The 27,113-nt window shown below is 41.5% G+C and overlaps 1 protein-coding gene across 1 annotated transcript; it reads right to left on the bottom strand.

Annotated features, from left to right (window-relative positions):
- Positions 1 to 9,521: 9,521 nt before the first annotated feature.
- Positions 9,522 to 25,275, bottom strand: crabp1a (cellular retinoic acid binding protein 1a). The gene is made up of 4 exons (XM_031864010.1): positions 24,969 to 25,275; positions 21,318 to 21,496; positions 13,309 to 13,422; positions 9,522 to 9,918 (listed from the first exon to the last, which is right to left on the bottom strand). The coding sequence occupies exons 1-4, from the start codon at positions 25,036 to 25,038 to the stop codon at positions 9,868 to 9,870; spliced, it is 414 nt and encodes a 137-aa protein (XP_031719870.1). The 5' UTR covers positions 25,039 to 25,275; the 3' UTR covers positions 9,522 to 9,867.
- Positions 25,276 to 27,113: the final 1,838 nt, after the last annotated feature.

Raw genomic sequence — 27,113 nt, 5'->3', positions numbered from 1 at the left:
CCCCCCCCCCCCCCCCCCCCCCTCTTTTGACAACCGACACCGTCCGTGGTGATGCTGGGATTCATTTCATCTGTCTTCAGATGGATAGAGTCCACAACGGTCTCACCTTGAGAAGCACGCCTCCCTCCCTGGATAGATTTCTGCTGCAAACATCAGCCCACGCCATATTTTTGATAATGGTAGAAGTCACTCGAGCATGTCTTTAGTCCCTTTATTTAGACATTATTTAAAGTAATAATAAAAACGATATTTGTAGCCGACAGAGCCCTTTGTGGAGTTGTTGATTGATTTTTTCACACTTGACCTCCAATCATTCGTGTTTCAGCGGAAAGAAATTCTTTTTTTCTTTTATCTTTTGTCAAACACACAATAAATATACACAGATTAGTCCTGGTTTTCTTCTCAGACACAGTATTTACATTTCACTTCCTGGTACTTAAGACTACAAGAAGCCTCATTCACATCAGTTTAGACAACTAGATTAATTACAGTAAGTAAGTAGTACAGCACACAGACTGAAAGTGTGTAATGCACAATAGTTGACTTTTAAACCAGCGCCACAGTGTACTTATTGTTGTACTAAATCATTCAGCTATATCTTCTTTTTATGAAATACCAAAGGCTTAAGTCCATGATCAGTTTTTAAAAATATGTCTTAGAAGTTATTTTAAAAAGTCGTACATTTCACTTAGAACGGTCTGGAATATTTTCCTCTTGCCTGCTGTTGGCAACAATGTTATTGAATATGTTCAGACTGTGAACTAAGTTGGAATGGACTGTGTATTGTGCGCGCACAAGGCTCTTCAGAAAGTCTATTGTGAAGTCTCACAGTCGGCTCGAAGTCAGCTGTGATGCACCGCCATGTTGCTACGGTAGCCCAGAACGGACAAACCAAGCGCTCTGGAGAAGTTTCTCACCACTAGATGCTGCCAAATCCTACACACTGGACCTTTAACTGAACTGACGTAAGTAAATTGGTAAATTCATCCATCCATGTTCTGCCGCTTCTCCAGATCCAGTTCACATTTATTGAATTAATTATATATGATATATTATATATATGTTTACATATATATATACTGCTTGGAAGTACTGAAAAATGTAATTAGAATAATTAATAATTCTACTCCATATTGTTCATACTGGTTTTCCATCATAATTGTTATTGAACAATGATTTAATTAACAAAATCTGTGAAGACATGTAGAGACAGAGAAGATAATAAAAAAGAATTACAGTACAGAGGTTGTCTTTCGTGAAAAGATCAAATGATGTATTCCCTTTAGGATCCTGCAGAGGGAGTCCTCCATCTGTCCACCAGCACAAAGCTCCTTGCATTGTACACACAGTGTTGTTTTTCACATGGAGGAATATTAAGCTTCCTTCACGATGAATTAAACACATCTAATGACTTGATTACAGGTTATTAGTTAGTCTTTCAAAAGTAATCTTTTCATTAAATGAAATGGAGAAAACGGCAAAATCCACACATTTAAAAAGGAGAAACTAATTTTAATCTGAATTGATTCTGGTAATCATTTTATCAAATATTGAGCGTGGATTTTCTGCTTGGATTTACGTTTACTAAATACATATTGCACGTGTTCAGAAACTGTCCAAAGTCAATTTTGGGTAAGACTGGGATGCAAATGTAGAGCCATGTTGTCGTCATCTTAACTCACCATACTTAAAAGTATGTCATACGTAAGTCAAAGGGCTCTGAAGAGTCACCAAAACTATATACTTTGAAATGATCATAACGTTATGTGTAAAACAAACCAAACTCCTTATTCTCAATTAATAATGAATATTTGAATTTCTCACTTTGTTATTAGTGACATGAGAGATGAGACATAACAGATATCTCTTGGCAGCTTTGCGTGAGATTCAGATCTGCTGGGAAACTGGCCTGTAGTCAGGCCTCTATGGGTGGTCCCACATATTGTACAGTGAGAGCAGAGAGACTGAACATGTCCCCAAGCGTCACCACCCTGACAGTACCTGCAGCTTTCAGCCCCTTAACAAAACACTCAAAGACACACACATACACACACACACACACACCCTTTACCCGCTTGGCCGTCAGGGTGCTGAGGCCCTGACGAGGAGTGAGGCCGACACATGCCAGCAGAGCCCTCCATGCCTCCCACTGGCAGCGCTAACAATGAGTTCCTCAAAGGCAGCACCGGCTGAGGGGGAGGTTTTTTTTGTTTTTTTTCCCCCCTAAAGCTCTTCTGCATGATTTCTTCCGTAGAGTGCACACTCCTGAACTTTCAACAGCTTTCAGCTGCCTAATGTCGGCGCTTCCGCAACTTCTGACTCGGAGAGCAGAGCTATTGTCACTACTACAGAGCTGGTATTGTCCCTCGAGCTTGGAGGCCCTGGCACCCACAATGCAGAGCAATTAACTCACTGAGGCTGACCACGTATATTTCTGTTCTTCTTTCTTGTGTGTGGGGAGGCATGTTCTTTTCTTTTTTTACAGTGTTAGCTGTATTTCAAAATTCAACAAGCTTCCACTCTTTTACAGAAGAGTACTTCCTGAAGACAATCTTGGCAAAAACGACAAGAAAGTTGACAGCATTGGGATGATGTCAGCTTCTCAGTCTGTGTGCACAAGACATCAGTAGCGCTGCTAAAGAAGGGCAGATTATCCAAAATGATGTATTTTTAGGAATGGGTTATAAGGTTTGAAGACCGACAGATTAGAAGGATAAGAAGCATGAATTGGAGCAGCTATAAATATTACAAAGCACTCATCTTTTTTTTTTTTTTTTTTTTCACTGCTCATCTGTCTCACAGCTTCACAGGTGATTTCTGTCCATCCAGAGGCAGTGTTCTTGTCCGTATGCGAGGATCTTTTTCTGTATGGTGGTGGATGCACAGCCCAGCTGAGGTGTCTCTGCGTTACAGGCTGATTTGTCTTGATGAAGAGAAACCCTGCAGGCTCCTCTCCCCCTATAAAAGGATTAGTGAAGTCTGGCACTCTTACATAACCGCTGCAAGCTGCTGTCCGGAACAGTTTCAGCAACTTGAACGGACCAGAAAAAAAACCTCTCCACCAATTGTTTTCAACTTTAGATGGACATTTTACATGCAGAGTTGTCAAACACAAGAACGTAACTTATCGTAGTCCACCACGCTCTGGATGTAGCGTTAGGAAAGTAGAGAACACAATGCACCATATGGCTTTAGAGATGAAAATCTTGGTGTCGGTCCACCACTTTGGTCCAGACTGAAATGTCTCGACAACTATTGGATGGATTGTCAGGGAATTTGGTACACACATTCATGGTTCCCAGAGGATGAATCAGAATGACTTTGGTAATCCTCTGACTTTTCCTCTGGCGCCACCATGAGGTTCACTTCTAAATGTCTGAACCACTGTTGCATGGATTGCCACGAAATTTGGTTCATACGTTCATGACAACTGCAGGAAAAACAACTTAGGTGATTGTTTTCTTCGGGAAAAGGGTGCGAATCAGGGAAGGACATGCCGTGACTGATGAGACCCAATCAGGAAGCAAATGTGAGTGTGAGCGTCATTGTTCAAAAGTCTATGTTTAAATACAATCCCGGAGTTTTCAAACGGGGTCCGCAGCGTTTTCAGAAGTCTCTGTTTTAGGGGTTCGAAAACACCGGAGTAGTTTGAAGGCTTATAGCGTAATTGAAGCAAAAGTTATGCGTTTTAAAATGTATTAGTGCGGATGTAGCCTGAGGCTACAGATGGTGAACACGGTAGAAAAATATACTTGCTGATCATCAGCATGTTAACATTGTCATTGGGAGCGAAGTTAGCCTGCTGATGTTAGCATTTAACTCAAAGTGCTGCTGTGCCGAAGAAGCCTAAAGTAGATTTTTTGTCAAATTTTTTAATTACTATCGACTTAGTATTCTTCTCACACGATGAAAGTATTATCTCATGAACATTACCAATTGGGTAATGGTAATGTGTTTTAAATCACATTAAAACTCTTATCTAGTGACTCATGTTTAGATTTATTAACAATGCTGTTTTACTGTGGCTCTGTCCAAATTACTGACATTTAAATCAAAATCACATGTGTTTTGTATTACAATCGATAACAAACAACAGCATCACTGCAGAGATGTACAACCTCTGTTGGCCTCTACACCTGCTGCCACGTTGACCATGATCTCGTTTGTTCTCTGATCTCGTTTGTTCTCACCGCTTGTAACAAATTGTCATAAATGACAATATTGAGTATAACAAGGACACGGTTTCAGCAAAGATGTGGAAACCTATATAAAACCTTTTGGCTATTGGAATACAGAACCAGAGGACAAACAATAAGCAAACACTGACTGTGACAGTTATGATGTGAACTTGATTGTGCCGTGATCACTGTTCCCCGTTTGGCTGCAACTCTGAATTGTAGATTGTCCCTGAATGCACCCTCATGCATGCATTGCGTGACAAAAAGTAAAGGCAGCGAAATGTTAGAGAATTAACTATTTATAGCAAGTTTCTGCAGGTTTGTTGTCATTCCCTGCTGAAACAAATCTGGGGAATCCAACTAAAAACCACAGAAAAGGTGGACCTTGCATTTAGAATATTTACCACAGATATGGGAAAGATGATCTGTGGTAATCTAAAATATGTGAACATAATAGTTAATAGGCTAAACATGCAAAATAATAATCCTGTGTTTGCCATGTAATACACTCAAAAGTTGCTCTGTGTAAGAATATTACTCGGGTGCCTTAAATGTAAATGTTTTTTTCTTTGTCATCATCATTCTTTTCTTCATCTTCTTCCTCCTCTCCTCTCCTCTTAGCAGACATTGGACAGAGGTACCAGAGTGCTCTGAATATGTGCGTGTCACCCCCTCAGAAAGCATTTATTGAGACCTAAGCGTGACTAAATATATCGCCAGATGAAAGTCATTGGGGACGTCAGAGGCACGAACAGAGGGTACACACACACACACACACACACACTTGGCTGAACTTGACCTTTTCCATCCTCCCTTGGTGTTCATGTGCAATACATGTACGTTAATGTGCTGCATGTTACACCTGCTACACCGGAGTGGAGGGTTAGTCAGCACCATCTTAAATACAAATGCACTGATTAGCATTTTTTTAGGCTCGTCCTGTAGAACTTTAGCAGCTTCATGACAGGCCATAGCTAGTATCACCATTTTAGTAACGCTTTCTAAGAATGCATTGTTTATAAAGGGCTTGTAAGTTCTGACTTATGGGTTTATTTCTGTTTAATACCTCATTTAATAATGGTGGTAATTGTTCAGTTTGTAGATTAGTTATAAGCAATTGATAAAAACAAATTTTGGGTCGCCAGGTTGTGAACAATCTCATTGGCAAGTGTTTATCATCTTCATAATAATGCAGTATGTGATGGATGGTAATGATGACTTACGAGTTTGCGTTTTTCACTTTTTCTCTTAATCTTTCTCTTCTAAATTAATTTGGTTAACCCGGATGTGTGTTTAAAACATTCCCGATCATCGGACTACTTGTGTTTCTTGCTCCAGCGAACCTGTTTTTTTAACGTTGTTGCAGCGTTCCCACATCTCAACATTTAACTTGGTGCATATAAATGTTATTAACAATACGAGGGGTGACCGAAGCTATGAAAATAAGAACCAAGTTGTTTAAAACTGGAATGCACTAATTAGCCCAAGTCTTATTTTGCAGGAAACTTAATGGGCTCTTTTTTTCGTCAGCGTCCCAAACTCCAAAACCCACTTATGCCCTAGGAGGAGCTACACTGGGACACCAAGTGGAGATGAGGAGGGACACTTTTGTTTTGCTTGTCTTTAGGAAGCGGCGTTGCGCTCCACTGTACTCACAGAGGCTCCACTGTTTGGTGCCCAGAAGAGAGCAGTAAGACAGGAGGAGGGGCCCCTTCCCCGACAAAATGGAGCATATACACAACAATCCCTTTATTCAGCTGTTTGGACCTGCCATCTGAACAGCGGCTTGTCATTAAATTAACATCACAGCAGGCGAGCGCCCTGGCCCTTGCTTCCCGGAGCATTGTGGTGCACTCGGGAGGAAACTCATTCTTTCAGGGGATACCAGGTCAAAAAGCAGGGGCGGTATAGACGCGTCCCTGCAGCCTTGGCGTTGAGGAATGGGAACAGTCGCCGTGCCGCTGTGTTGGTCCTCGCGAAAGGCCGAGTGTTGAAAGGACAACCTTTTAATCCCTGGCAGCCGCGAAGGACAGAGACAGATTTGCTTTTTGTTTTTGATGTTGTGCCACTTTCTCGCCATATTCACCCCGAGGACAAGACTGGAGTCCACGCCAAGGGTGAGGCTGCAACACATTTCGCTGCAGTGAAGCTGTGGCTGTGTTGGCCCGGATCATACACTCATGTGTGGTGCACCTGCACCGGGGAAGTGTCTTGAATAAGTTGCCCAATGGTTTTTCAGTTGAAAGATTTGTATGGAAGCAGTGCACTGCCTGGCTCATGCACCGAAAACAGTAAATTAGCCGCCAAGCGGCACAGAAACACTGTTTAAATAGAACAAAAGCTAAATTATTTGTCAAGATGGAAGAGTCAAAACCTAGATTTCTAAGTAAATGGAATATAGTCAATGTGCACAACCTGTGTGAATGGGTTCATTTGTAGCCAATTCTCTTCAAGCTTTCGTTAGTAGAAAAACAAAACACCTCCTACAAGCGGATTAAGAGGAAAGTAAAAAAAGATGCACAAGGGCCAATCAGATCAGTTGTCCCGTGCCCTGGGTCAATAGAGGGCCCAAAAAAGCCTGCATTGCAAAGAAGAGTAGATCAACTTGATAAATGCCACACAACGCGCAGTCTGAAGCCACGGTTCTACTTTCCGTAAAAGCCAGATTTATGCTTGCCGTCTCTGCGAGGTCACCGACTGTCCGCGCGGCCACAGTGACGTCATGCCATCAGACATGGCCCTTTGCGATGTTTTTTCGTGTGGCAGGTTTTGTTCCTGTCAGGGCAGATCTAATATTTTCAAACTACGCGGTTGGGCACAGAAAATGGAAAACTTTGAGGAGCTTTGAGATCACCATTTCACGTCAGCTGATGACCATGCAACTGTCCTTGCTGAAAGTATAACTGAGACTTAGCTACCTGGTCTCAAGAAATGCAAAGGCCACCACATAAACTATAAACTGGCACAAAATGATAATAACCAAAACACCATGTTCTGAACAGACATTACATATTTAACAGTCCAGCACATAAGGAGAAATGTGGGCCGTCACTTCAATATTTTAGTAGGAAACCTTGTTTTCATCTGCTTCTGTTTGTGTGTTTTTTTAATTTAGCTAGCTACGAAAATTGAGAGAAAGTACAAATCGGGTGCATTAAAACGCAAGGAGTGATAGAGGTAGGGAACAAAAGCGTCCTGTGCTCCTCTTACATCTAACTTCCCCTTCCTGTTTGTATTTAATTTTGCTCTGGATGGTGGAACACACAATGGGTTAGGCTACGCTAAGCTAATGCAGGCTGAGCAGGAACAACGATTGGTGAGTAAAACATCCGTAATTATTCTTTGTTCATTTGAAATGTGGTTGTGTAGGCAAGTGAGCTCAGGCTTTTGATGAAACTAATTTTCTTTCATCTTGAGACAGTTGTACTGTAGCTTAGAGAGCAACTTTCCAACATCTCATTTCTTCTGCAGCTTTTATAACATCTGCCTGTCTGTCTCCTCCACAACCTGCATCACGTACACTGATCGTAGACCAACTTCAGATGGGGGGACAGGTGGTGCATCTTTACCAGGTGCCTGAATCCTCCCTTTTCACTGGACTTTGTATTCAACATTCTCGTCTCTCTGTCTGACCACCTTGTTGGTGAAACAAGGGGGCAGCACAGACCGCTGGGCAATCAGGTTAGGAAGACTAGTGAAGCAAAAGAGGTCAGATAGATGAAGTGACCACAATGCCACTGTGTCTGTTCGTTCCAATAACGTTGCCTCCACATGACGGGCCCTGAGGGGAAAGTCACATGAGGACAACTTTCCTCCTTTCTCACTTCTGTTTAAATTCCAAAATACATCAGGCAAAAAAAATTAAAAAGTCTCCTCATGCCCCTCCCTGAATAATAAAACCCACTGCGAAGAATGAAAGCTCTTAATGTCGCCTGCCTCCGTGAATTGTCATGATGTAAATGTGCAGCCGTGGCATTAGTCACGCTGGAGCGACAGAACCCTGCTTGAAGGCTTTTGACTGTATTTGCTCCAGTCTGTCTGGTCTTATCTCTCTGCACCACTCTGTCTTTAATCTTGTTGCTTTAGAGCTGTATCAGACACAAAGACGTGTCTCTGGGGAAGAATCAGTGCAAGTGACAAATAGCAGCGCGGAGTGTGAGGCAGGAGCATGATGGGATGTGGGGTTTTAAAAGCCAGGGCTGGTTTTAAAGGGGCAGTTTAGGGCTTTTTAAGAAGTGTGACTGAGTTCATCAGCAACTGGGAGTTCTTGTAGGTTGCTCCAAACAAGCACCAGTTGTGTTGTCTTTGAGATTTCAGGAGCACAAGTTCATAGGGCTTATTACTGTAGTAAGGCTGGTGGGAGTCAGAGGTTTCTTACATTTTCTTTTTTTTTATGTCTCCACTATCATAACTGCTTTCAGCCTGATATGTAACTCCGAACATCAACGCTTTTGTTCCCAAAGCCAGAGACTGTTTCGGTCCCAGAAGTTGATTAATATTTAAACGATTACATTTGTCTGTATCTTCACTTCAACAAGAGTTTGCAGATTAAATCCCTCTTTGTTGATAAAATAATGCCACCTTACCTTGTGCCTCCATTCAGTAGCTGCTCTGAAGCTTTGTATCACATCACGGGATTCTTGTTAGGAGATGGAGTTTGCCACGTTGTCCATTTTGTCTTTACACTTTAAGATTTTTGAATGGTGAGAAAGCACAGCTGCACTGGCTGGCTCGAGCGAAACCCAGCCCCAGGTCACCGCTGTGATGTTTTGAGGTACTGTAGTGCCATGTTTCATCACTGCTGCACAGGATGTGTAAAAAATCGCAATGTTATCACTATTTGTCAGAGCTTAATCTTTACAACTCCATTACAACTGATGAAGCTCTATCTGCTGCTGAAGACCATGTGATTTCAAAAGCTCCAGAGCAGCTACTAAATGGACCTGAGGTGACTTTTCTTTCGTCAACTTGTATTTCCAAAGTAAACAATGAAATTATAACCTCCATACTTACTTGGTGTTTATTTAAAGATGCTCTGTGGTGTTTTGGACAACTAGTGGTGCCATGGAGCGATGCATGCAAGCCCCGCTGTTCCACTGGTTGACAGTTGGTGGCAGTAATTTGTCAAGAAGTATGACACTACATCAACAAAAGGAGGCAAAGAAGAAGACTGCCAGCTGATGTAAGTAATGCAGATTCTTAAAAGTTATTTTTAAAAAGTGGTTTTATGACGAAGGAAATGTTTGTTTGGCTTCTGGAAACATTGAACGTGAAGATATGTCGTTTACAAGATAACTCCATGTGGGTACATTTTAGCATATCATTTTAAAAAAGAGGCTCTGCTACTGTTTGTTCCGTGTTTTTATTGTTTCCTTTCATCTAAACATGAATACTTAATCAATGCAACTGATGACTAAATCCTACGTACACAGCTGACACCAGGGTTGCAGATATGGACACTGAGATATCCAGCTACTGTACTGCAGACACAATACTCACTACAAGAAAACCAGATTACAGAGACATTGCTATAGTTTGTGGAGACTATGCAGACTGATGCTGAGAGATTACACAGGATACTTTGCAAATGCGTTTCGCGCGTGTTAGCATGACAGAGTGTTGTTGGGGTTTAACGTGTTGTTGTGGTCCAACTGGGCGTCTGTCTTGTCCTGATGAAGGTTAAGGGGCTTCATTCCCGGGTGTAAATCCGCGTGCACACTACGTCGTCTGCCCCGAAAGTCTGGAGGAAACAAAAGGATAGTTGATAGTGAGTAGCCCTCACAGTCAGCTGGCAGAAAATGTTAAATTAGCGACACATTTTAAAGCCATTTGCTTTTTAATCCAACAAACACATGTGACAGTAAGCCCAGAGCTCAATGCTGCAACTGAACAACTTGACATTTATACCAACGGAGCCAGACTGGTGAAGCAGGGGGCTTCGCCAAAATAATTAGTCAAATACATGCAAGTGCACAGGGTGGATTACTTTGTGACGTGAACTCCGTATTTCTTCTGTTTACCTCACAATAACCCCAAAGTTAACACTCCAGAGTATTATAAACCATTGGTGCTGTTGACATCGGAAAAGCCGCCGATTTCACAGACCTGTTACTCAAACTGGACTTCCTGTATTGTTTTTCATGTCTCACCGGTACCTGAAACAACACACACCACTACCAACACAGCCCCTTGCTTTGTTTAAACCCAATGCAAGGTGGTTGATTTTGGTCTGAACGCCTGCTCACAGGGTCTGAAACCTTCCACACTTACGCCTGAATTGGCGGTTGGGAGGCTGTATCTGACAATTTCTAAAGGTTAACTTTCCAAAGCTAATAATCCAACAACCACCTCACGCAGTGATTGGCCAGGTGTCTGGATGACAAGGCAGGATTTAAACTTTTCTCTCAAGCTCTCTTTTTTTAATTCTGTCACTTTTTGTGTGTCAATGAATGCCTTCGAGTGCCATTTGTACAAATGATCATGTGGACTACTGTACAAAGACATGCAAACACTGTTTGGAGAGAGCTTAGGGAGGCAGTGTGTGTGCCCATTTGCATCAGGTTTAAACACCTTTGCCTTTAGACGCGGCCTGAATGACACGTCGTAAAAACTAGTTTGTTTCTAGCAAGCTGAACCTCACGAATCTCGTCTCTCTTCTATTCCCCTTTTTTAAAGACGTCTTTGAATTCAATTCTAAAATGCACAAACTCAACTTGTTTAAGGACTGTTGGGTTATGACAGTATCACCATATTGCAGTATGATTGATCTCATAATGTCAAGGAAATCCTATCAACCAATGATGTGTGTCACAACATCACAGTCAAAATGATGGCCGTTAATGTAGGTCATACTGCAAACAATTATTGATGAAACCAAAAGAAACTGCTTCATAACGGATTAATGCGTCCCTTGAATGCACAAGCTTGAAGTGATTGAGTCCAACCCTCTGATCTGCTGTCATTTTTTTCGTTTTATTTCAGGCTGATGCAGCCGGAGAAAATCCACACGACTTTGGCCTTAAAATGTTTTCAGACTAAACCAATTAAACGAATCATGCAAATCGTATGGAAATGTGCCCCACTTACAGTGTGAACTGCCACAGCCAATCAGACCACTGCTTTATGATCGCTCGTCCTCCTTTGAGTCTTGACGCTCTATTATTGTTGTCTGGAGGCTTTTATTTTGGATACAGATAGATATGATTCAGATTCAGACCGTGTTTGTTTTGGTTTTTCCAGATGCTTGTCCCAAAAGAAAGAGGTTGTCTGGGTGCAAAGATGACACTCGTCTCTTTTTCTAAAGAGAGGCTTCAAATCTTTTCAGGATTTTAATGACACAGAATTTGTATTAGCTAAAGATTTGCCTGAACATAATCCAGGCATTATATATTATATATGTTTGCCACTACCATCTAATTGGGAAACAATTTAGAGATATATAAATGTAATTTCGAGAAGACAGATTTTGAATTTTCACTTTCACTTCCCCAATCGATGTGGTCATCCCACTTTCTTTGCGCAGTTGTTACTTATTATCCTTCACGCTTACACAGACACTATCAAGCAGCTGTGCCACCAAAATTCGTCCGGCTGTCTCAGGTGAACGATGACAAGATTTACTTGTTGGTGTTGTTGTGGTAACAAATACAAGATGCATCTACTGAGAACCAATCTCATACCATTTACCTATGTCTCGTCTGTAAACCCGACTATGTGATGGAAGAATGTGTCTCCGCGTGGCTTTTCGCTGTGAACACTGATGAGAAAATGTCCAAACTGAGACTCTACAAGCTGCACTGTAAACATAGTTCATCTGCAGGTTGTACGATGGTGTGACAGAAGGGAGGACTGAGGTGAGAAGAGCAGAGAGACACAGATGCTGTCACAACGCGGCCAGATCAATCTCCATTATAGTGCATGAATGCTTCAGCTCCTCCAGGGCAGCCGGGCCAAAGTGTCACCAGAGTGGCAGGCGCTGTAACACATTCTGCTTTTATAACCCAAACATTAGAAAAGATTGAATATGTTCTGGCTTCCTCTGAATAATGAGGAAATTCTGTTTCAATATTGAGATGCTATTTAATGTCAAGATGATTAAGAAAAAATGCATTTTCAACCCTTTTAGATCCCATCCACGGCTATATTCTGCAATATATTTATGAAAATTCAATCATCTTTTCTTCCTGTAAAACAAAATACAACGTGTACTTACGTAAGCTAGTACCAACCAATTTCAACCGATAATATCATGACATGCATCAACCAATCAATCTGCAACTTTTAGCGACATGGAAGTCCAATCAAATGCAAAGGAATTTATTTAAATCCCTCTTGTAAATGCACACCGCTGAAATATTTCGTCTGCTTCTTCCAAATACTTGCTTCTAATATAAAGCTAATCAAACATCCTGTGATTACTTTTTCAGCATCTAAACCTTCTATGTTATCGCTTCGAGCTTTTGCCTTTTGGACATTCATCTTACAAATACTCTGGGAACAACAAAGCAGAGCGTGGGAGCGTTGAACGCTCAGAGAGGAAAGCTGTTGAGTCCCTGAGAACTGTTCGTCCGGTCCATTGGTCTTGGACGGCTCCCCTGCACATCGTTCGAGGGGCTTTACACCCATTGACTTCTGCCCATATTAATCTAGCTAAAGACAGAGGGTATTACTGCAATGTCAGCGTAGCAGCTCCTCTTGTTCTCCTTTCAACATCTCTCTGCAGGGTGGATGAAAGCTCGGCTCCTAGGGAAACGGCCTCTCTCATTTCCTTTACGGATGAATCTCCAGGGTAACTTCATGCACTCCCTGCCTGGTTTCATTAACTATTTCTCAAACAGAGGACACTAGCTGCTCGAAAATCCCATCTTCATGCATGCACCTGATGTCTTTCTAGTCTCCATGAGAACAAGCCACGTAACAGACAACCCATACAGATTAGCTACCCATCAGATCGCACTCTCTCTGTACTGGGAATAACTTTGTGTCTTCGTTTTGTTGGTCTAGCCTGAAATGAGAGTTCATTAATCGCCTGAACTCCAGAGCATTTGTCTTTGCAAAGAATGACTTTCTTTTTTCGTTTCTAAGCAGTAGTCTATTAAGAAGCTTTGATGAGTCATTGCCGTGCGCTCACCAGTATGAGCTCATCGCCGTTGAGCTCTCGGGTCCAAAAGGTTTTGGGGCCGCCACCATCCACCAGAGTCTGCTTACAGTACATCTTGTTCTCCGACATCCAGGTGGGGAGGCTCTGCAGGGGGGGAGAGGGGGGCGCAACAAGGTGGAAAGGTCAGTGTGGTGTCAGTGAAGGTAGAAACACATCAGCAAGGCGTACCCTTAAAGGGTCACTTAATGCCAGGCTTTATGCCAGCATCACTGATTGATGTGGTTAGAAATGAGACCTTAATAAAACTACCTGGTCAGCACCAAAGAACATCCGGACACAGTTAGAGACTAGACGGTCAGAACAGTGGAGCATTTAGAAGCTAAACGGACAGATATTACCTTTACGAGTTGGTGGAGACCAGTTAAAAGAGCATGAGTTAAAAGAGTGACAATTGGATTTACATTCATCAGGTGGAGAAAAAACACCATTTAATCTTATTGTTGCTCCAGAACAGCAAAATAATGCTACAGAGTACAATGATATCTAAGACAAAGCCAGGTCCTTAAAGAAACCCTCCCAGGCGAGTGGAGGCAGTTATAGCAGCAGATTCACTCTCACGGTTCATGAATGATATTTTCAACAATCATACTGTATATAATGTCTATATATTTTTGGCCATATATTTCCCAGCCTACTTTAAAATGACATTTGTCCCGTGCTAATTCATCCATGGCCAGCCCTCAATGAACAAAGCTATATAATACTGTAAAATCCTCTTAGCTCTTTGGTCGATCAGGGTCTCCATCTGCTAATTCTCTTCAATAACATTTCAAATGACTTCAACAGGATTAGTCAGACTTTGACTTCAGGACTAATTTCTCCTGAAGTAACTGACTCAGAGAGCTAAGAATCCATAAAAGAGCAGCAACAAGGTGACCCTGTGGCGCTAATTTGTGTTAATGGAGAGGATTTATCATTTTGTTGAGCTTAGGGTCCATTAGCTGAGCTCTTATTTCATTACCTCAACTGTCTACTGACGCAAAAGCTGTTCTGTTCGAGGAAGAGTTGGACATTTTGGGAAATTATAGGTTTTACTTTTTTACGGAGGGTAAAGTGAAGAGTCTGATAACATGATCATATTTATCTGTTAAAGCCAGGAGGCAGTCTCTTTAACCAAAGTGTTAAAATAACTTAATTAGTGAGCTTTAGAGGTGCTGGTGGGTCATCCTAGCTGTTTCCAGAATTTAGTTAGTTTTGGTTAGTTGGCTGTAGCTTCATATTTGAGAGATATGAGAGTTTTATCAATCTTCACCAATCTTCAAGTGAGTATGCAGAATTCCCAAAACATCAAACCATTACTTCTACTTTAGAGTTAAACTTCCCAATCCAGAGATTAGTTTACTATTCACAGGCGTTGGCTTCACGTTGCTATCTGACTCTGATCATATTTTCCCACGCTGCTGATGTTTGTTTCTCCTCTCAATAAAGCATGTCCTGCATGTCCCTTTTCAACATAGCATCTCAAGCTAGTGATCCCACTCCAAAACCCTGGAACTGATCAAAGCTGCGGTTGCTTGAATCCAACTCAACTAAAGTGAAATCTAGACGGGCCTATAATGAGATGCCATCATGTTTTTTCGAGCATGTTCCTGCAGATTTGTAGTGTTGCTCAAAGACAATTTGTTTGGCAATTTGTACAATGTTTGTATTTTATTAACACCCCTGCTCAATGTTGGACGGATCAGTAGCCTTTGTTTCTCAGAGGCAAATGTTAATCACCATATCAAAGGTAAGGAAAGCCATCATGGATCCCTGCGGGCGTCCGTCCACAGGGTTTGCCAAGCTGAACAACAGCAGGGCTTTTCTACAGCCAGATCCCAGAGAGTCGATTAGCTACGGCTCCATTTTAAAGTTAGCATCCGTCTCAGCCTCTGACTCGGATGGATTTTCTCTCATTCTCCCTGTTGCACATTAAGTCACAGACAAATTCTCACACATCGTCTTTCTCTTCCAAATAACACACCAGAGCTTGTGCACACACATTTCAGACCAAGACAAATTCATCCTGCATAGCTTCTTCTTTTTTTACCATGTCCTGTTTTTTGTTTTTTTTTTAGCTTTTTAGGCTACTTATCAGAACATCTGCTGCCTTTGGCTTTGGTTCAGTCTCTCACTGACTTCCCATTGCTTATCAGACACAAACTGTGTGTCTAAAAGGAGGAGAACATCTCATTTCCTGATTGGTTTAAAGTTTTTATGTTGGATTTTACAACTTTTCTTTCAGAGCCCAAAATAACACGCTCACTCCGTCTTGGACTCATATCTGTTTGATCACATTATCTCTTTCACGTCAGTGTTTGCTCATCGCTTTTCCCACTCTGAGTAGCTCATGCCTTATGCTTAGGACAAAAATATGAGGCACAGTTGCTCTTTATCATATTTCACCAAGTGACAAACACCACGTCTGAGTGGTGAGGACCAGCAGAAGGGACTTAAGCTACACTTTCCCGGTAACCACTTAACACTAAGTGCAACAAAACTAACTGACGGTGAAGAACTCCGATCAAAATGTGCCAACTTCTGGAATGATGGGTTTCCGTAAGAAGTTACGGTCCTATTTAATCGTTCCACTTCTTGTAAAATGTCTTATTATTTATTTTTTCCCTAAAAGAGAAGGCTTAATGGGACTTTCTGGGGCATGCTTGCTAGACTGACGGATGTCTGAGCTTATTATTGCACCGTCTCAAGTTCAGCATCACTGTGTCGGACGTCATTGTTGACTAACTTCCTTCTTCTTTTTTAAAACACAATGACGTGGTGATCCCTCTCAGCCCACGATTTGTTTGGCTGTGTTGTTAACAGATAAAATGAGCTCCTGCGTTGCATTGCCGACAGTCAGCAGCTCACGATTGTTTGCTGCCCCCAGTGGGCTCCCTGCACATGCTCAGTGTTTCTCCTGCCTGCCCCATAGACTTTACATTGGAATTCATAATTCTAAGAGTAATAATTGTTTGCAGTTTGAAGTGTCCTGCCAACAATTTTAAGGAAGCTTTTTATAATCTGGTTCATGGGGAAAATGCTTTTTGGTCTTTTTTTCATTGCAGTACCATTAATGTTACCTTGGATTCTCATGATATCGCAAGATCACATGAGAATCGCAGGATCAGAAGATCACTTGAAAATCCATCTTATGCGCCTCCAAGTAATGCCTTTGCGTCCGGACAATCAGTGCTCGACAGCTACGGATGTGTGGTTAAGGTGAGTGTGACGCGGCAATCGTCAAAGGCTTCCATAGAGGCAGCCCTGCACGCCCTGGTCCACGATTAGATGGGTTAAATAGGAATTATAGTGCATTACTTTTCGTAGTAATTACAAACAGTGAATGAGAAAAGCATCTTTAATACATCCATGATCACTTTAAGCACAACCACCAGCATTCACTGGTGCTACCAAATCAACCCAGATTATAGCTTTAAATATGTTGATGTCACAGACTTGTGCCTGAGGAGCAGACTGAATGACAAAGAATGTTTCAGCCTTGGGAGTACAGTCTAAAATGGGGCCGCAAATCCAAAACCCAATATTTTGAGTGTTTATCAGAATCATTCCAAAGTAAGTCTTTCCACTCTCTTCTCTTCCAACAGATTTTTTATTTTCCTGTCATTCGCCGCAGGCCTTTTCCTGCCTCTCCATGCTAAATGACACTCTGTCATGCTCGAGTCTCAGCCACCCCGTCCTGGAAATACATACCCATTTTAATCCGTTTACTCCAAACCTCTCCAAGGCTGCAGCTCACATATTGCCTTCACCATTAAATTATAGGATCACCTGTCGGGGGGTAAAACGTCCATTATTTGGAAATAAATATGGCATCTTGTCCTTGCACTTTCTGTCAGTATGTGATGAAACTCTTTCGTGGATGCTACATCTGTTTCTTGAGTCAAATATTTGTATCAACAGGCTGTATTTCTGATCCTTAACATCTCCGCTCTCCATTTTAGCCCCATGGCTTGTGATTGTGTCTACAGCAACCAGCTGGGTTAAAAGAAAGAGTCTTTCTGCCCAGAAGTGACTTGGTTTCTCCTGCGCTGGGAAATTAAGCTTATGAGTTCAGATGAAAATGTTGCTGCACCACAGATGCTGTTTTATTTCTCAAAACTCAACCTCAGCTGCACAAAGCAGCAAAACCTCAAGTTTGTCTTCCACCTAAACACCTCCATCCATCAGAGCAGGATCATAATCACCTCATGCTGACCCCCACTCTGCACCAACGCCCATCTGGTGTCTGTTTCTCTGTTGTCTCTGAGAGTGACAGGAAGTCTCTTATCACTGTCTCCTCCTGTAAGTGAGAGGAGGCCGTCTGATCCCACTGCACTCACGCAGATTAACTGGAGCTTTTTAACCTTGTGGCGGTGTTAATCAGCCCTGTGCTCTTCGCCAGCCACAGATCAGCGTGTAATCCCTTTAACCACAGAGGCAGCCGGCCTCAGCCAAAACCCACTTTGGGTTCTCCTGCCGACTCGCTCCACCTGAGAGTCCGCCAACACCCCACACTGCCCCCCTTGCCCCTCCGGGTACATGTGTCAGTGGGCGCTGCCTCCTGCAGGTTTAGCTTCACTCGTGCAAATGATTGCCACACAAAAACACAATGTGCTTGTTGCTGAGAGACACCTTCTTGATTTCCGCTTAATTAAAAAAAGGTAAATATTCAGTACAGCTAAAAAATGTTTTCTATTGGCTCTGTAATCCAGCTCGGGGTGTTCGCCGGACTATTCAGCTTCCGTTGAGAATAGCTTGTAGCCTGCTGTGTCGCTCGTAGTGTGAAAACAGCTCAAGAGCTACTGGCTGAAAGAGTCTTTCATTTATTTTAGCAACTTTGAAAGTACTGGAAGGACAAACGTGTTTATTATTCGGAAATAGGTTACAGGTTACGGAGGATATAGAGAATATAATCAAAAATGACATACTTTTCTAAAATTGTAGGTAAATAAAAATATCCACCAAATATGGATACAGTCAACTTCAATCTTGGACAATAGCCTAAGCGTCTTTAAAGGTGCTAAATGTAAAACTGAGAGCATATGGGTTGGCTCTCAACGGCTCTCAACATGGCGACGCCTGAGGCAACGGCTTGCAGCTAGCAGTGCTAACATCGCTAACAGTGCAATCATCTGTAACAGGGAACTGCCCGTTGTTCCAATGGACCATTATTCTGAAACCAGCTTGTTATCCTGAAAACAAACGCCCATTTTTCTGAAGAACCATTGCTCCGAAAATACACACTCTCCATCCAACACGGCTCATAATTATTACTGAATGATGTCAAATATCGAACAGAGAACCTTTAACTCCAGTGTGCTGCAGTACAGACACAAAACACTGAAAAACATGTCACTGTCTCAACACCTTCTGTGATGCTGGTGCTCAGTCCCAAACAAGTGGATGTGGCAAATGTGTGATGACAACTCGACTTGAGGCGTCATGTAGCAAGAAGCCACACTGAGCGCCGTCTAGCCCTGCCCAGTACCCAGCATGCCTCAGGGCACAGACAGAAGAAGCCACACTGTCTCCTGAAATCAGTCATGTCTGCTTTCCTTGACTGCAACATCTTGTTACTACAAGATGAAAGGTAAAGACAACAGTGTATTTTTCAGACTTTAGCTATTGATTGCTGCTTGACAAACATTATGCGGTGCAACTTTGCATCTTAATGTAATGGCTGCAGGACATAAATTCAGCCTTAATGACTTCTGCATTGCTCAAAGCCAGAAAGGCAATGTGGTTACCAGAAAATACCCACCTCACATTTCTCAGGCTTTTGGCAGAATTCTGTTGAATTAATGTAGTGCATGCACACGATTACACATTTTTCCCTTTTCCATGTGCTATATCTCCTCTCCACAAGCATGAATATCACTGCTTTCTGTTGCCAAAGAATTCTTCAGGATGGTGGATTTTCTGTTTTACATTTCAGGATAGAACCAGAAACTGTTCAGCCCTCTTGGAAGAGAAACTTTGGAAAAACACTCTTTTTGTAAAAGAGTGTTTGTGTGGTGGCTGCTGAAACCATCCAGTTGAAAAGTGGTCATGATTTTTTGTTTTTGACACCAACCTACCTCACATATCAGGTACATGTTGTTTACCCACTGTGTGTCCACCCTGATACCAAACAGGACTCTCTTTCTCTCCAGCTCAGACGCCGGTTACTAAGCAGCAGGGCGATAAACAGATGTCAGCCTCTGGACCATTAATGCAAATATCTCGTTACCTAAAGTGACTCAGTGGCGTCTCGTCTCTAAATTGGAGCACTGACTTACTACATTGTGTCGGTGCAATTGGATTGTTGTGTAAATTGACATCACACTGAACATAAAAGTTGTAGGTTTTTATATCGCGATGAAACATGAAAAATCTCAGTAAAAACATATGATTAATTTGTGTTATTTCTTCCCTCAAGACTCATAATATGTTACAATATACAGCATGTATTATCACGAGTTGGCCAACATATAAAGGAATACATTTTATGAAGTAAGATAGAAAATCCTAAGAGAGAAAACGTTTATGCTTTGGGAATGTGATCGTATGTTGTCAGGCTCAACAACCGAGCTGCCTCATCCACTTCATCTTGTTATACAACCTATATATTTATTACACAGATGACGCAAAAGCCTCGGTGTTGGGATCATATCAGATGTCTCTAAAGTCAGTTTTATCATATTACATATAACAGAGAACAGCGTTAATGTCAGTGCTTGAATGTTTTTTTATATGTTACTTTTGTGTTTATAATTTGCTGATTACTGCAAGTATTTTAGCAAATTTTGTGATGAGTTCCAAGGATTTGTAAAAACTTGATGTTCCTAAAAAATGAAAGAATAAATGTCTCTGCCTACTATCCAAACCTGTAGGAGCTCTGACTGTCTACCAGGATGTGAGAAATCCCCCTCAGGGCCTGAAGAGGTTCAGAGAGAAACTCATCCACCCCAACTCCAGCTGCCCTTAATCCAGCCGCACAGATGTGAGGATGATACAAATGGATGAAACTGGAAGGAGGTATTAATTTTTCATTCAACCGTCTTCAACAGTAGCACGCAAGGTAGCTTTGAAGACCTTCAATACACACATACAAACACACAGAGAATACCAAATGGTGTGAAAGTTTAGAGGACATATTCAATTAGATATCTGTAGATGGTTGTTAAAGAGATGTTTGTTAATACAGAGACAGATTTAATCACTTTAACATCTTCCAAATGTTGAGGTAAAACACATATGTGGATGTGGCTCTGGGAATGAAAGGCAATGTATGTCAAAGATTAGAAGATATCCTTGTGTTTATATTTCATAATAAATACTAGTGGTGCAGGGAATTTTGACTGATTCAAAGCTTCTTTGTAACTGTTTACACACACACTGGCTTGTTTTTGTCATTGTGAAGACATTGTATTGACCTATATCAATGTCTTGGAAGCCTTTCCTAACTTTAACCCTTAACGACTACATCCTTTACCCCAATAACCTCAACCGCAGTCTTCATCTTAATAAAGAACTAAGTCTTCACCCTTAGAATTTAACAGTTTTATCTCACCAGATGGGAGTTGAGTGTGTGAACAGATTTTTGTCTCTGAAACATGTTTAATACAATACACAAAATACACAAAATACAAACACACTTTTTGTCACTAAGTTGGACATTGCATTGACTTGCATTCTTTCCATGGGAACTTGCCTTAACTTTAATAATACCCACCACACACTTAACCCCAACACTCAAACTAAACTTAACCCAATCACAGCCCTAACATAACCACACTACAAGTCTCAACCCGAGAGTTTATCCGTTTAACTTCAGCGGGACTCCAAATCTGTCCCTACATGGGAGGTGAGTCCCCACAATGCCATTAATAAAAGTATATGATAGCACTCTAATGACTGTGACACCAACCGTTTGCAGTGCTGGATATGTTTCACTGAGTTGCGGCAGAGAGAATTTTTCTTATTTAAATATTTAAAATACCTTATTTTCTCAATACTACCTTGCACTTTCGTCCATCCACGGTCTCCTCGTCATATTCTTCACCGACGTGGAAGTTGATCTCGGTGGTGCGCACAGTGGTTGATGTTTTGATGTAGAACTTGTCACCGTCCTGACGGATCTCCACGTGGGGGTTGGAGGCCGCTGCCACAGCCACCTTCCTCAGCATGGTGTTCACTCCTGACCAGGATCAACCCACGTCAGAACAACAGGGAGAAAACACGAGTCAAAATTTTACCAAGATTCATGTAGTTTTTAAAGGGGAAATTAGTGGGAGGTTTCACTGTCGCAGAGCAAATTAAATATCCTTGTGGATGTTTTAGGTTAGTTGATCACTATGACTCAATAAATTACAACATGCCGACTTTTGTGTCACTTTAAGCCTGGTTTGTAGTTGAAAAAGAGCCAAACAGACATATCTGTTATTATATTTAATTACAGTAATATGCATTATGTTATTTTTGCACTTTCAAAAATGCAGTTTCACGATTGTTCTAATCCGCTGACACAAACATATGGTTTTGTATCCAGTAGAGGCTACCATTAAAGGAGCGTCTACTGACTACAGACGGAGGTCAACAGGAGTCATAGATTACTCCATTACATCTTTAATAAAGAGAGACAGACATAGAAGAAAGGCAGAAAATAGGCTAAAGGTTGATCTCTGTTAGATACTGAAAAGTTGAGACATGCAAGAGAAAAATGTGCAAAAGCAGCTGCATCTCAGTCGTAGGAATACATATATATTTTTTTGTTCCAACAAAATCAAATGTAGGCTACATTTGTGTCTGATAAATAAAGTGAGAAACAGAGAGAAGACGCTTCTTTTTGTTCTGCTGGAGCTAACATTTTCACAGAAACCTCTTCCAGTATGTTCTGTTGTCTTTCTATTTGGCCCCCTCGACCCCCCCAAACAGATTAGACCTCTCCAGGCCCTCATGCCAGCTTCTATCAGACTCTAGACCTTAAATATAGGGGCACATGCTGGCTGCATGTCTCCTTGTATTTCTGTGTATGGTGAACAGGAACAAAGCCTACATTTTAACCAAGAATGACAAGAAATGTAGATGTTTCATTGTATAAAAAAGAAATAGAATAAAAAACACAATAAATGATTTTTTTGGCTCTGACAGACACCTCAACTATTTATTAAAATTGAGAAAAATCTGTGGAATTTGGGTGCTTATGCCTGCGTGAGAGATAATTCAACCATTTCCAGAAGAAAAAAGTGAACTCTTGAGGATGTGAGGTCAGGTCAGGACCGACTCGCCGTTTTGTCTGGTGGCTGTAAGAGTGGTGATCCTGCTTGTGGTGCTGCCCGGGCTTGTGGCAACACTCTGGCATGCCCGGTTTCACTCTGCAAGGCCATCTGGCTTCATGTCCTGCCAACGTCCTGTATATTTCATGTCCTCTCCTACCACCAGAAATAACTGAGTATATAGAAAGCTATGTTTTTGCAAACAAGATCTGTGGTGTTGCTTGGTCAACTCCCAGGCATAAAAACATATTCATTTGACAGCTTACACTCGGCCCCACCCACGATCTGAGGGATCACGCCATGTGGTTTTATAGCATTAAATATGTATGAGCATCAGTGAGCCAAGCAGTCTATCCTTGTTTCTGGACAATTGACATGTTCTCAAAATGTCATTCGCCAATTTTTTGATAATAGAAGTTTTTATGCTTCATGTTTGACCAAAGAATTGGCGAAAGGACAATAAACTTCAGCTTTTTCACCAATATTATTACAAGAAGCCAAAAGTAAGAGTATGATCTTCCAGAAACCTAGAAAGTAAAGATCATTTCCTCAGTCAGTCCAGCAGTTTGCATTTAATTTGCAGTCCCCATTGAATCAGGGAAGTCTTTCAAAAAAATCCACATTTTCGCACAGTAGTCAAATTGTATATGAAGTTTGCACTATTTTTTACACTCTTTGATCAAATGGAGACTCACATGCCTGCTCTCAATTAGCAAACTGTGAGTCTGATCAACTCGTACAGCTCTGTTCACTCAGCATGTTCACTCCTGGTTATAACAATCCCCTCCTACTGTAGAGAAACCTCAGAGTCAACAGATAATTATGAGGATGTTGATGGAAAGTGGCGGCACTGGAATCCACTGTAGTTGCCCATCGCAGCTCCCCATTGACCGAGACCTGATGTACGAACGAACGAGTGATCTGCTCCAGCAGATGTGGTTTAATGTGTTCGTGAATGGATGAGGCGCCAGGGACAGTTTCCTTATGGACCTTGTATCAAAACATGGGAAGGGGATGTTGAGGGGATTTTCTTTTTTCAAATCTAAACTATTTTACAGTTGATTTAAGTGAATGTGTTTAAGGATAGATTTTATGGCTTACTCGATGATGTTAGGGTCTTAAAGAGAACGTTGGATTAAAGGACAAGGCGGACATTATTCTATGTTTTTCATATTGTCAACAAATCCCATGAAAAGACCAAAACCATCATTGCATTAGTCTGTCTCTCAACACTTTCTGACTTCCCTACCCAGTCTGTAATACTCCAAAAGCCCCAAGCCCATCTATCCTACTGAAGATGTAAATCTTCAATAACAAATTACAAATACACACTTTCAATAAGTTTAGTAATTTCCTAAAACAGCTGGGCACTGTAGATTTTAGACAATGTAACTTGAACAGGAGTAATTAGTGCTTTTTCTGGGGACTATTTTCAGCTGCGGAATAATACACAAGCTGCAGTACACCAAGCTTTGACGACAAAGGCCATACTTTTTATTGTTGTCAATAAGACTAATGTAGAATATCACTAGCCTTATATTTTAAACTATTAAAACAGCAGAGTGTAATATAGCAGGTAGGGGTGTTTAAACAGAGATTGCAAACAAAAAGCAAAGGCTGTTAAAGTTAAATATTCACTCAGATACTCCATGTGTGCACAAACAACTAGACTGTTAATTGTTTCAGCTTCACAACGTACAAAACTGTTCACTTTTCAGCTTAACTTTTCCAGATTGTGCTAAAACAGGAACCGTTGATGTCTACAAAGTTCTGGGAGAGTTGTCGAAGCAGCTGCTCGTGCTCACACAGTGGGACTCCCTCAAGATTTCTACATTATTCTAAAGACACAGCCTTTTGATGTGTCCTGTCTGTTTCAGCAGTCTCGGCGTGACGAAGCACCGCAACACAATTGAATGACCCAGTTAAGCTGGTTCCAAATCTAAACCATCACAATCATCGGTTAAGACTAAGAAGGGTGAAAAAGAATGAATAAAGATGGGACACAAGAGAAAAGCACTGGGCTCCAGAGACCTCCCCTGGCATTGCTAATGCGTGCCCTACTTAAATGCTTAACATGAATAATGTTGTGCCCCCCTCCTCTCTTCATATAACAATACCACGTCTGTTGAGGCTAGAATTCAGCATCCAGTGTTTCATATCTCCTGTAAAACGCCGAGGGATTTCCCTTCAGCAGCATCTCCCCGTAGATCTCTGCGTTCTTGGAGCTTCTTCGAACAATACGAGGTTGTTGGAAGTCAGGCATACCATTCTCCAAGAACAAGAAAAGCCTTTTTCTACATGGACATGATGGATAGTCAACCTCATGCAGGGATGTAGCGCTGGCTGTGGACCGGGGGGGAGGGGGGGGGGGAGAAGAGACTGGAAAGGGCTTACCCAAGGCTTTGAGAAGTTCATCAAAATTCTCACTTTTCTTCATCTTCCAGGTGCCGGCAAAGTTAGGCATGTCTGCTTGAGGCTGAGTCCGAAGGGCTTCCGAAAGAACCTCTGATGCTTCTCTCTTTCCTCTTCCCTGTGTCTCTCTTTGACTCTTTCTCACCCTCCTCCTCCTTCCCTGTGCTCCTGTCTCCTCTGCTCTGGGCTCTGCCTCTCGTACACCCAAGTGTTTCGTTTCTTTATTTAGTTTTATTCACACACTCTTGCTTCGTCTGTATGCCCCAGTGTGCTGGCTGCAATCTTGTCTTTAGCGCCTTTATAGCTACTGTCTTCAGTGGGAGTCAGCGGAGGTCCCTCCCACTGAAAGCTCTGTCCCATTAACACTGTAGAGCAAGGCTGACGTGTCTGCGTCCTCTGGGGATCGAAACGACTAAATCCGTTCTTTGAGACAGTATTCATAGTGCTTTACTTTGCCAACAACTTGATTTTTTGGAGAAGAAGAAGGAGCTCAATTTTCTAAATCAAACCATTATGTTCAAAATATGTAGTTGAGGGAATAAAGTTTATGAAACTCTTAAATGTTGAACTATTATATTTTCACTGTGTGAAGTGCTTCTGTTGGTTCTCTGTTTAAAAATAATGGCTAGATAATAAAACATTCAGTAAATTTGCCCAAAATAATCCCGAACCCCAAACATAGATCAAAAAGTTGCTTTATTGCACCAGGAATGAATAATCTCGACGTTTCCTTATTGATCCCTCTCAGGCGTTAACAGGGAAACGTGTATCTATTATATCAGCCACAGCTGAGGTGCCCTTGAGCAAGTGTTTCACCCTAGAACCGACTGGCGACTGTGACTCAGTGGTAGAGCAGGGTCGTCCTTCAATCAGAGGATCGGAGGTTCGATTCCCCGTCTTCGCTAGCGAGACACTTAACCCCAAATGTGTGTTTATGAATGGTTAGTTAGAATCCTGATGGGCAGGTGGCACCTTGCATGGTAGCAGCTGCCATCAGTGTATACAGTAGATGCATGTGAATGTTGAACACGTGTTGAAGTGCTTCGAGTGGTCGGAAGACTATAAAAGCGCTAGACAACTCCAAGTCCATTTAGTCATTGATTTGTACAAGTCATTGAAGAGCAGGCAGCTAAATGAAGACAAAACACTATTTCTGTCCCTTTTTGTATTCACCTTCACTGTCCTCAACTCATCTCTATGTCCACAGAGATAACGGCAAGAAAGGGAAAATGATCAAAATGATTTTAGAGGAAGTTGACAATTACTACACTACTTAAACCAGGAGCATGGCATGCATGTATGCTGAGTATCAACACCCAAACACAACTGGTCAGAGATTTTATAATCAACTCTGCTAGATTCAAACATTTCCCAAATGTTATATTTAAGTGTTGGATCAGAAATAGTTTCCACAGGACGGATTTAAATGACTCAAAACCTCTTAGAAACAGACACCTCAGCTTAAAAGTTCCACTTCTTTTAATATCTACAAAGTTTCCATTGACACAGTGCACCAAGACTGAATCCCATAATCAGGCTGGACTGATCATTTAAAAGGCAAAAGTAGTAAAAGGATTATTACATCAGGAGCGAGCATTTTTAAAGACCTCTTGCAGTTATATTTAATTATTGCGTCAATCTGTGCTTAAAGAACAGAGCAGAGACAAAGAGGCACTTTTATACATCTAAAGAATATTAGAAATATGAGACGTATCCAAAAGTGTGTGCAGGACGAAGCTTTGATTCTGAATTTCTACCAGTTTTCTCAATCTTTATCTCGATATTACTATAAATATATCCATTTATACTCTATGTTTTCAATCAAAAAGAAGCATTTAATATTTAGTTTTTGTCTTTAGGCAAAAATAGACTACAGTAATACCTCAATATGATCTACAAACAGAATGATTAGATAGATAGAGAGAGAGAGAGATTTGATATCGTTCTGCTCTCAAAGCACTTTATTTTGTCATATCAAAAGATAATGACAACAGACGTCCTGCTCCTTTCCTCTCCCTTCAGCATGCTGCAGCTAATGCCATTACGCTGGCTTCATTATTATTTCCCTGAATATAACAAATTAATCACTTGGCTGAAAATAGCTTCGTTACCTGCAGGACCAATAAA

Source organism: Anarrhichthys ocellatus, unplaced genomic scaffold (genome assembly GCF_004355925.1).
Source record: "Anarrhichthys ocellatus isolate YVR2014 unplaced genomic scaffold, GSC_Weel_1.0 scaffold2, whole genome shotgun sequence".
Lineage (NCBI taxonomy): Eukaryota > Metazoa > Chordata > Actinopteri > Perciformes > Anarhichadidae > Anarrhichthys > Anarrhichthys ocellatus.
Note: the sequence above shows the minus strand (reverse complement) of the source record. Positions and strands in the feature narration are given on the sequence as shown.

Excerpts from the sequence above, each read along its gene's own strand:
- crabp1a (XM_031864010.1), bottom strand. The coding sequence starts at position 25,038 with ATGCCTAACTTTGCCGGCACCTGGAAGATGAAGAAAAGTGAGAATTTT. Across the intron at positions 13,423-21,317 it reads TGGATGGACGAAAGTGCAAG|AGCCTCCCCACCTGGATGTC; the intron begins GTAGTATTGAGA and ends CCCCCCCTGCAG. Across the intron at positions 9,919-13,308 it reads ACGGCGATGAGCTCATACTG|ACTTTCGGGGCAGACGACGT; the intron begins GTGAGCGCACGG and ends TGTTTCCTCCAG.